General features: G+C 37.6%; 1 protein-coding gene across 1 annotated transcript in view; it reads left to right on the forward strand.

Annotated features, from left to right (window-relative positions):
* LOC110525731 (sodium- and chloride-dependent GABA transporter ine) overlaps positions 1 to 12,451 on the forward strand; it is a 55,214-nt gene that overhangs the window by 2,473 nt on the left and 40,290 nt on the right. Inside the window, exon 2 of the mRNA XM_021606130.3 lies at positions 1,387 to 1,521. Coding sequence (XP_021461805.1) covers positions 1,387 to 1,521 — 135 coding nt within the window. The remainder of the gene's footprint in view (positions 1 to 1,386; positions 1,522 to 12,451) is intronic.

Raw genomic sequence — 12,451 nt, forward strand, 5'->3', positions numbered from 1 at the left:
CTAGCAGTCCAGACCTCTATCCAGTTACTGAGATAGGGTGGATCTGCTATGTAAACGGAGATGCTGTATTGGTGGTAGTAGTAGACAATAGTTGATGGTGCACTACCTGGGTCGAGTTTCAATTGAATTTAACCAACATTGAGAGTTCATTGTTTCTTGGGCCTCAGGCCTTGAAAAATACAAAATTCAACTGATTGAAAGTATAAGGGGATATCAGTGAGAAATGCCGTGGTCAAGGCTTCGACGGCGCCAGTGCAATGAGTGGAGCTTACTCAGGTGTTCAAAAGCGCATATCACGGGCCTCCTTTGCTCTGACATGCACTGCCAACTGTGGGACCTTATATAGACTGATGGGTGCCTTTCCAAATCATGTCCAATCAATTGAATTTACCACAGGTGAATTCCAAGTTGTAGAAACATCTCAAGGATGATCAATGGAAACAGGATGTACCTGAGCTCAATTTCGAGATTCATAGCAAAGGGTCTGAATACTTAAATAAGGTATTTGTTTTTATTTTTGTATAAATTTGCAAAAATGTCTAAACCTGTTTTCACTTTGTCATTATGGGGTACTGTGTGTAGATTGATGAGGGGAAAAAAATAATTGAATCAATTTTAGAATAAGGCTGTAAGGTAACAAAATGTGGATAAAGAGAAGGGCTCTTAATACTTTCCAAAGCCGCTGTATCTTGGCACGCATCATTCAAGACTAAGTTTAAGTTGTGTGCAGCGCAATTGACCTACAGGCCGTAGGGAAAACATTTGCACACCATAAAGGAGGACTTCAGGAGACCGGGGAGTCTCTCTTGTTGGATTTAATTTGATTTAATTGAATTTACCTTGAATATTGCAGCCCATTTGTGTTGGCCATTAGCCAGACAAAATTCGCCGAGTTCAACAAGAAATAATGGCTGAATTTATCCTCAAGCCGAATACTTTTCTTGTTGTTTGGTTGTGTGTTTCATGTGTCATTTTAAAAAAGTGTATAAATAGCAGCCAAATACAGTATATAGCTATAGATTGTACACACGCACAACAACTTTCTATACACGCTGGGAGGTAGCGTGAGGACGACTCATGTCATGCAGGTTCAAGTAGCCTATAGAGGACAGTTGTATATTAAAATAAAAATATATATTGGTAGCTGATTAGTATGTTGCATCAGACATTTATTTTACAATCAGCAATGTTTGAATTTCCAACATATGTTATTGCCACCAGCCAGCAATTTGTGACACTGTGTATAGCTTTGTGAAATGTTAGGCTTAACAAACTCCGGCCTTGCGGGGGTCCAGAAAAACTGCAAATTAAACAAGACATTTATTGTTTATCTTGAACACTTCTTGTTTTACTAATCTATTTGGCTCCATATCTCCCTTCGTTTAGGTGCCTTTCTCATTCCTTACTTTCTCATGCTGTTTCTGTGTGGCATCCCCCTTCTCTTCATGGAGTTTGCTATTGGGCAGTACACCCGTCTGGGACCGGTGCATGCTCTAGCCACAATCTGCCCCTTGTTCAAAGGTGAGTATTATCCACAGGCCTATGGTTCCCAAGCCTCACATGTTTAGCCTTTATCCACCATTTTCTGTTGGTTTTAGCCAACCTGGAAGAGTCCAGCAAAGAGACAATGATATTTTAATGAGCGCATATGTACAGTAGGCCTACTTGGCACGGGTAAAGGGATTAACATGTGGAGGTTCAGGTTGCTCCTTTGTTCAAAAGGGGAAGGGTTTAATAAACTGTTATCAGGTTCCGGTGTTACTCGACAATGTCATATGACTCAAAATTGGCTTTAAACAATAGTCTACATCTTTGTTGACATGTTATTAATTATTTAGACATTACACATGAATAGCGTATTGGGTTTATACTAGGTGTTCGCAGAATAAAATAATAATAGAAGGATTTATGAAATTAACTGCCACTCATAAGTATTTACACTATACCACCCATGCAATAATTTTGCACCATTACTTTCACCCTTAAGTGTTCTTCACTTATTTTTTCAAAAACAAGGTGCACCCTGTTGTTTAGCTTTAATTTAAGCTCTCCTTCCCACGTTAGAGACTCCTGCCCACGTGCTACAAGTTATAAAAGGAATGGCCTTTGTACAAACAGTCCTTTATAAATAAGATTGTTTCTTAAAAGCTGTGCTTGTTCACAGCTTGTTTTTTTTGTGTGTTTTTTCATCTGTCACATGTTCAGTTTTCATACCTACTGTTCATGGGTAACACTTCATGTGTCATACATAAGCTTTCCAGTACACGTAGTGCCTGATGGATTATTTTTAAATGAACTATTTCCAAATATCATTATTAGTATGGACAAAGCCTAAATCATTGTTGTAACTTGTTGTGGAGGTTTATCACACATCATAATGTTCTACGTTTTTATTTTGTTGTTAACGTTGATCGGAAAGGTTTATTGATGCCACTAGAAATTAAACGTTACCAATAATGTACAAAGTAATATGTAACAGACCCATCCTTATAGACCAACTAAGGAGAAATGGGATGAATTGTATCAAGTAATTCTTTAAAGTTTCCGTTTATTTTGGTTAGATGGGTTTGCGCCTGTTATTTTCTGGAGTGAATAAAATCATATTCCTTCTTAACCTCATGTTCAATGTTTTATGTCTCAGGCCCCTCTGAAAAGAACAGGTGCAAATGTGACGCAATACAGAGTAAAATCCACATTTGTGAGAGTTTTTTTCATCCGTGACAATTAACTGTTGGCCAGTCTTCTTTCCATCTAGTTAAATAGTACACTGACATGATGTTTGCCCCATTTTGGCTTCACTTCACAGTGAAAGGAGTGATCCTACAATGTGGGCCTAATTAGTTCAAAAGGAAACCTGTCGTGTGTGTGTACTTATGCCCAGTTTGGTTTGGTATTATAAGGGGATGTGCTGATAAACAGGAATCCAAGTGCACAGGTTAAAAAACATAGAATTAACCTTCCCACTGGGCACACACTGCCCAAACTATACGTTGACAAACTTAGATTGCACATCACTATACAAATTAAGTGGAAAATAAATTGGATTTGAAAAAAGTAATCAACTGTTTTGAGGGTGACATTTTAACCACATGATTATGTCATCATGATAATCAAGTTTCTACAAAGACAAACCTTGTATAAAATATGTTGAATCTGTACCTTAAAACAAAGTACTGGAGAATTGATTTGTCTACAGCTACCCTCTGGTCTCCTATCAAGGGTTTTAACCAAGCCCAGCCCTGCTTAGCTATGATATTTTTCACTGACTATTACCAATGTGCTATTTTTACAAGGAGTAGGTCTAACAGAGCAAAATAATCATCAATGATGCCATTTAGGCCTATAGAACCTTTGCAAAGTCATCAACAGCTATTGTTTGAATTCAACGCAGAATTCAACAAACAAAAGGCCTAGCGAAATGTAATGATATTTAGGGCTCGATTCAATCTAAATATCAGGTATCACTGAAGTGTTACAGATTTCCCAATTTTACATTTCCAATGTAGCCTACTTACAGTGTCTTCAGAACGTATTCATACCCCTTGACTTATTCCACATTTTTTCTTACAGCCAAATTCTTCATGCTCTGTCAAATGTATTATTGATCATAGCTAGACAAACATTTTCAGGTCTTGCTGTAGATTTAAGTCAGAACTGTACCTCGGCCACTCAGGAACATTCACTGTCTTCTTGGTAAGCAACTCCTGTGTAGATTTAGCCTTTAGCCAGTGTCTGGTGGAAAGCAGACGGAACCAGGTATTTGGTTTCTTTTTTTTATCCTGAAAAATTATTACAAGCATGCCCATAACGTGATGCAACCACCACTATGCTTGAAAATATGGAGAGTGGTCCTCAGTAATGTGTTGTATTGGATTTGCCCCCAAACATAACACTTTGTATTCAGGACAAAAAGTCAATTGCTTTGCCACATTTTTTGCAGTATTACATTATTGCCTTGTTGCAAACAGGATGCTTGTTTTTGAATATTTTTATTCTGTACAGGAGTACCTACAATGTTGATCCATCCTCAGTTTTCTCCCTCATGGTGAAATCCCTGAGTGGTTTCCTTTCTCTCCGGCAATTGAGTTAGGAAGGACGCCTGTATCTTTTGTTGTGACTGGTTGTATTGATACACCATCCAAAGTGTAATGAATAACTTTACCATCCTCAAAGGGATATTCAATGTCTGCTTTTTAATTAAAACATTTTTTAAAAACATCTACCAATGGGTGCCCTTCTCTGCAAGGCATTTGATAACCTCTGTGGTCTTTGTGATTGAATCAGTTTTTGACATTCACTGCTTGACTGAGGGACCTTACAATTATCTGTATGTGTGAGGTACAGAGATGAGGTAGTCATAAAAAAAAAATCATGTTAAACACTATTGCACACAGAGTGAGTCCATACAACTTATTACGTGACTTGTTAAGCACATTTTTACTCCTGAACTTTATGCTTGCCATAATAAAGTGATTGAAAACTTATTGACTCAGGACATTTCAGCTTCTAATTTTTTATTAATTTGTATACATTTTGAAAAACATTATTCCACTTTGACATTATGAGGTATTGTATGTAGGCCAGTGACCCCAAAAAATCTAAATGTAATCAATTTTAAATTCAGGCTGTAACTCATCAAAATGTGGAAAAAGAAAAGGGATGTGAATACTTTCTGAAGACCCTGAATGCAGCGTTTACTGTGAATGTGGTCTCCGCTAACGAGGGAACATAGCCTTTCAATTCCAATCAACTGAAGTTCAGCATTACAGCGTGATGATGCGTTGATGTCAACACAACCAAATATCAACATTTTGAAGGAGATCCCACCCAGGGATGTACTGTAACTACGCCTTGGATAGTTCCATCTGTGCCACTGACAATCTGCCATAATCCAATTTATAAATTATTAATTTGCAGAAAAAATTGAATTAATGTCTCCCTCTCAACCAAACATCTATGTTAAAGAATGTAAAGTGCATTTAAAGTTTGATTTGATTTAGTCCTATTTTTTAACTTAGATTTTTGGTTGAGATGGAGAATCCAACATATCAGTTATTAATTTGTAGACTAACTGGAATTAAAGCCAGACTAAGTCAGTGGCACTATCCAAGCAGAAGATATTGAAGCCAGATTAAGTCATTAAGTCAATGGAACTATCCAAGCAGAAAATACATCTCCTTCAAATGTTGATATTTGGTTGCGTTGACGACCAAACCCAATTCAATATCACTTTTAAAATACAATAAATAGCCCATATCAAGTTAGATATGTTAGATTCACGCCTCCAACTCAACCAAAAATACAAGTTAAAGAATGGGATTAAGCCAGTGACTCCGTTAATATTTGGTTGCGTTGTCAACCAAACACAGTTCAATATTACATGTGTAATACAGTAAATACCCTAAAGTTAATCTTAATGTAATGTTCAACCTTTTAAAATGAGTAACACATCCATGGACACATTTTGAGTTTACTGTAACTGTAAACATTTCTTATGTAATCATAAAGCATGCATGTTCAAGATAGCATGCATGTTCAAGATAGCATGCATGTTCAAGATAGCATGCATGTTTAAGATAGCATGCAAAAGTCTGGGGAGATGGTTGCACCATATACTTTTAATGTAGACCAGTGATAACACAATCTGTTATATAAATAAACAAAATATTCTAATTTTAACCTTGTTGTGCTTTTAAATGGTTGAAAGCGCATTGATAGGGTGACAACTAAACCAAAAATCTGACATTGTTTTTCCATTGGAATTTGGTTGTGCTTTTTAGATTGTTAAAAGCATAGTGAACACATTGGAAATTCAACTAACTTTTGGTTGTCTTTTTGAGTGGGTGAATATACACTACCGTTCCAAAGTTTGGGATCACTTAGAGATGTCCTTGTTTTTGAAAGAAAATACATTTTTTTTGTCCTTTTAAAATAACATCAAATTGATCATAAATACAGTGTAAACATTGTGAATGTTGTAAATGACTATTGTAGCTGGAAACGGCTGATTTAAAAATATATATATTTAATGGAATATCTACATAGGCGTACAGACGCCCATTATCAGCAACCATCACTCCCGTGTTCCAATGGCACGTTGATAAACCTGGATTAGTTTAAACATATTAAAATGCTAATTGATCATTAGAAAACCCTTTTGCAATTATGTTAGCACAGCTAAAAACTGTTGTGCTGATATAAAAAAGTTGAGTATCTGGAGCATCAGCATTTGTGGGTTCGATTACAGGCTCAAAATGGGAAGAAACAGAGACCTTTATTCTGAAACTCAGTCTATTCTTGTTCTGAGAAATGAAGGCTATTCCATGCGAGAAATTGCCAAGAAACTGAAGTTCTCATACAATGCTGTGTACTTCTCCCTTCACAGAACAGCGCAAACTGTCTCTAACCAGAATAGAAAGTGTGGGAGGCCCCGGTGCACAACTGAGCAAGAGGACAAGTACATTAGAGTGTCTGTCTAGTTTGAGAAACAGACGTCTCACAAGTCCTCAACTGGCATCTTCATTAAATAGTACCCGCAAAATACCAGTCTCAATGTCAAGAGTGAAGAGGTGACTCCCGGATGCTGGCCTTCTAGGCAGAGTTGAAAAGAAAAAGCCACATCTCAGACTTGCCAATAAAAATAAAATATTAAGATGGGCAAAAGAACACAGACACTGGACAGAGGAACTCTGTGGACAAAAAAATAGTATTTTATTTCAAAAACAAGGTCATTTCTAAGTGACCCCAAACTTTTGAACGGTAGTCTAGGTTGCAATCTCATTGATCAACGTCTCAACCAAATATTACCCAATTATCCCCTTTGAAATGACATATTATGCCCAGTGGATTGTCCTTAAATTCAGGTTAAGAAGTTGGGATGGGAAGTTAATGTTTGATATATCAACAGTACATTTTATGGCATTGGCATCAGTATCATCCCTTATTAGAACAATGTCAATAGAAGTAACAACAATGCAGTGGTTTTCTTAGAGGGGTAAGTCATTTAAACATGTTGCACAAAAGACCGCTCAAAAGCAGTTTCCTGTTTAGGGTGACAATGTACAAACAAATAAGACCAACCACAAATTGTTTCAGATTAATAAACACAATTGTATTAATAGTGAATAGTAATTAAGCACTACATTTTCAGGTTATACTGTAGTTCCACTTCACTTTGAACTATTTGTCATGATAGAAATTTCATGGTGCATTTTCTGACCATTTAGAATTGTTCATGCAAGTTTGTGGCAAATTACATTTTTCTGTTTCCTTGACACATCCACGCTATGTTATCCAACCTAATCGCTGAATGTGTATTAACAATATTTTATTATATTATTATTTTATGAGCTGACAAACTGTTATTAATGGTAATTACAGGTGCCATGTTTTCCATATTTCTTACACTTGCTTCATAGCAGATAATTGAAGTGAAGTGTTTGTATGTGTTCATAGTAGTTATAGTAGGTTGGCTGCTGTCAAACTATCTTTCACATCTCTTTGATTGATTGAATAGGGGGGTGGGACTTCCGCCATGATTTGAAGGGTCCGTGTCCAGTTGTAATTAAATGAGACGCAAGTGGTTTCACCCATGATTTGGGAGGTTGGTAATTAGGTTTTGTTATGTTTAATTAAGACTCTATAATTGGGTTTGTGTGGGTGTTGTCTGTGATTTAATGTCTGTTTATATCATCCGACGTAATGTTAGGTAGAACTTGACCTGGGAGTCATGATTTATGACTCCAGATGTCAAGTCTGGGATTAGGGACTGATTTCTATAGAAGGATGTTTGTACTCACAAAAAGATAGGTACACATATTAACATATGTAACATTTTAAATATTATTACATTTGTAAGATAATTGACGATCTCTTGCCCATATGAATACAATTCTATCCACTGATGCTGCAGACAACAGTTTTCAACAAGTTACATTGGTGATGGAAAATGTCTGATCTTCAAAGATCTACATCATCACACGGGATACAGTATATCACCCGCATAAGCCTGTGTGAGGGTTAAATCTGCATAAACATAGTTGATTCTGGGTGGTAGATGTAAGTAGGGAGAAACGGGGTGACAGGTTAAAGTGGATATTGTCTGATAGCACCAATTTGATAACCTTAAAGTCTGGTTTCACAGAATTGATTGATGTACTATGAACATATTACATTTAAAATAGTATTTGATCAGATTTTTAAGATGACAAAGGATCTCTCACACAGAATTATATCCACTGATGTTGCATACATCCATTTTCTAGAATTATGGTTTACATCTTTACATCCCGTACACTAATACTAGTAGAGGGGGGGGGGGGGGGGGGGGGGTAGATCAGCTTTAATTTTGCAGATTGTTGTTACGCCCATTGTCGGCATGAGACCAAAGCACAGCGTGGAAAGTGTACATCTTACTTTATTTTTGATGAACACCCAAAACCAACAAAAGATCAATGAACGTAAAGTTCTGCAGGGCTATACAGCAACTGTGCAAAAAAACAAGATCCCACAAACTCAGGTGGAAAACAGGCTGCCTAAATGTGATTCCCAGAGCTGCCTCTGATTGGGAACCAAACCTGGAAAACAAAGAAATAGAACACTAGAATGCCCACCCAAATCACACCCTGACCTAACCAAATAGAGAAATAAACAGGCTCTCTAAGGTCAGGGCGTGACAATTGTGGCTTCTATCATTTCAATTGTCTGCGTAATTCACAAGCCCCCATGTAGGTTGGAGTCATTAACTAGTTTTTCAACCACTCCACAAATTTCTTGTTCACAAACTATAGTTTTGGTCAGTAAGGACATCTACTTTGTGCACGACACTTAATTTGTCATGACAAACAATTGTTTGCAGACAGATTATTTCACTTATCACAATTCCAGTGGGTCAGACGTTTACATACACTAAATTGACTGTGCCTTTAAACAGCTTGGAAAATGATGTCATGGCTTTAGAAGCTTCTGATAGGCTAATTGACATAATTTGAGTCAATTGGAGGTGTACCTGTGTATGTATTTCACGGCCTACCTTCAAACTCATTGCCTCTTTGCTTGACATCATGGGAAAATGAAAAGAAATCAGCCAAGAAATCAGCCAAAATTGTAGACCCCCACATGTCTGGTTCATCCTTGGGAGCAATTTCCAAATGCCTGAAGGTACCACGTTCATCTGTACAAACAATAGTACGCAAGTATAAACACCATGTGACCACCCAGCCATCGTACCACTCAGGAAAAAGACGCATTCTGTCTCCAAGAGATGAACGTACTTTGGTGCAAAAAGTGCAAATCAATCCCAGAACAACAAGGACATTGTGAAGATGCTGGAGGAAATGGGAACAAAAGTATCTATATCCACAGTAAAACGAGTCCTATATCGACATAACCTGAAAGACCCCTCAGCAAGGAAGAAGTCACTGCTCCAAAACCACTATAAAATGCCAGGTTACAATTTGCAACTGCATATGGAGACAAAGATTGTACTTTTTGGAGAAATGTCCTCTGGTCTGATGAAACAAAAATAGAACTGCTTGGCCATAATGACCATTGTTATGTTTGGAGGAATAGGGGGATGCTTGCAAGCCGTAGAACACCATTCCAACCGTGAAGCAAGGGGGTGGCAGCATCATGTTGTGGGGGTGCTTTGCTGCAGGAGGGAATGGTGCACTTCACAAAATAGATGGCATCATGAGGAAAGAAAATAATGTGTATATGTTGAAGCAACATCTCAAGACACCAGTCAGGAAGTTAAACCTTGGTCGCAAATGGGTCTTCCAAATGGACAATGACCCCAAGCATACTTCCAAAGTTGGCTTAAGGCTTAAGGACAACAAAATCAAGGTATTGGAGTGGCCATCACACAGCCCTGACCTCAATCCCATAATAAATGTGTGGGCAGAACTGAAAAAGCGTGTGTGAGCAAGGAGGCCTACAAACCTGACTCAGTTACACAAGCTCTGTCAGGAGGAATGGGCCAAAATTCACCCAACTTATTGTAGGAAGCTTGTGGAAGGCTACCTGAAACGTTTGACCCAAGTTAAACAATTTAAAGGCAATGCTACCAAATACTAATTGAGTGTATGTAAACTTCTGACCCACTGGGAATGTGATGAAAGCAATAAAAGCTGAAATAAATCATTCTCTCTACTATTATTCTGACATTTCACATTCTTAAAATAAAGTGGTGAACCTAAGACAGGGATTTTTTACTAGGATTAAATATCAGGATTTGTGAAAGACTTTAGCCAAATACATTTAAACTTAGTTTATGTAAACTTCCGACTTCAACTATATACATTTTATGTATATATATATATATTTATTTTAAATAGCTAACACTTCAATAGCCATAATAAATAGATTTGCTGACAGTGGACATCCTTGTTTTACTCCACTAGACAGCTGTTAATACTTTCTGAGAATCAGCCATTATTTACTATTTTACACCTAGGGTTACTATACAAAACTTTAACCCATTGTATAAGAGATTGTCCAGGCGTTTATATATAAATTCCAGTCGTACTTTATCAAAGGCCTTGTCAAGGTCGGCTATGAATACCAGACCTGGTTTCTCAAATGTGTTCTATTGTTTCTAGTACTTGTCTTATATTATCTCCAATGTATCGTCCATGTTAAAAGCTGCCTGATTAGGATAAATAATATCTGACAATACCTTTTTTAATTCTTTGCGCTATGCATTTTGTTAGAATTTTGGCATCGCAACACTTAAGTGTAAGGGGTCCCCAGTTTTTAGGTGGACTGAATCTTTATATTTAGAACCTGGGTCATGTTTCAGTAATAGTACAATCAGACCTTCTTGCTGAGTATCTGATAATCTACCATTTTTATTGGAGTAGTAATAATATCTTAATAATGGTAGTTTGAGTACATCGAAAAATATTTGTTATGCCTCAACTGGTATACCATCAAGCCCTGGAGTTTTCCCGGACTATAAGACTTTAATTGCATCTAGAAGTTCCTCCTCTGTAATTAGGCCTTCACATGAGTCTTTACCTTAGTTAAGTCCAATATATGTTCTAACACCATATCCAAACCGGCCACGCACCATTGTGCCCAAATTGATTTTTGTCCCCACACACCAAACACGATCACGGCACGCAGGTAGAAATATCAAAACAAACTCTGAACCAATTGTTATTTTGGGGAAGGGTCGAAAAGCATTAAACATTTATGGCAATTTAGTTGGCTATCTTGCAGTTGCTAGCTAATTTGCCCTATTAAAATAGCATGCTGTTTCTAGATAATTAGTTCTGGGATATAAATGTTGAGTTGTTATTTTACATGAAATGCACAAGGTCCTCTACTCCGACAATTAATCCACACATGAAACGGTCAACCGAATCGTTTCAAGTCAACTCTCCTCCTTCTAGGCTTTTTCTTCTTTGGACTTTATGTGGCAATTGGCATCTAACTTTCATAGTTACCAAGACGACTGACCGAACTCAGTTCATCTTTCAATCACCCACGTGGGTATAACCAATGAGGAGATGGCATGTAGGTATCTGCTTCTATTAACCAATGAGGAGATGGGAGAGGCAGGACTTGCACCGCGTTCAGCGTCACAAATAGAACTGACTTCTACTTAAGCGCTTGGCTACGGAGACGCTCGTTGGCGCGTGTGAGCAGTGTTGATTCAGTAATGCGATGGGAGCGGTATGGTCAGCATGTTAAGGTAAGCTTTAGTGTAGCTTAGTACAGTACCAGTCAAAAGTTTGGACACACCTACTCATTCAATGGTTTTTCTTTATTTTTACTATTTTCTACATTGTAGAATAATAGTGACGACATCAAAACTATGAAATAACACAAATGGAATCAAGTAGTATCCAAAAAAGTGTCAAACAAATCCAAATGTATTTTATATTTGTATTTTATATATTTCTTCAAATTGCCACCCTTTGCCTTAATGACAGCTTTGCACACTCTTGGAATTCTCAGCTTCACGAGGAATGCTTTCCCAACAGTCTTGAAGGAGTTCCCACATACAGTATGCTGAGCACTTGTTGTCTGCTTTTCCTTGACTCTGTGGTCCAACTCATCCCTAACCATCTCAATTGGGTTGAGGTCGAGAGATCGTGGAGGCCAGGTCATCTGATGCATCACTCCATCACTCTCCTTCTTGGTCAAATAGCCCTTACACAGCCAGGAGTTGTGTTGGGTCATTGTCCTGTTGAAAAACAAATGATTGTCCCACTAATCGCAAACCAGATGGGATGGCATATCGCTGCAGAATGCTGTGGTAGCTGTCACACTCTGAACTTATGCTCTGGGTCTTCCTTTCCTGTGACGGTCCTCATGAGAGTCAGTTTCATCATAGCGCTTGATGGTTTTTGTGACTGCACTTGAAACATTTTCAAGGTTCTTGAAATGTTCCATATTGACTGACCTTCAGGTCTTAAAGTAAAGATGGATTGTTGTTTTTCTTTGC

Source organism: Oncorhynchus mykiss, chromosome 6 (assembly GCF_057628025.1).
Source record: "Oncorhynchus mykiss isolate SJ-2025 chromosome 6, ASM5762802v1, whole genome shotgun sequence".
NCBI lineage: Eukaryota > Metazoa > Chordata > Actinopteri > Salmoniformes > Salmonidae > Oncorhynchus > Oncorhynchus mykiss.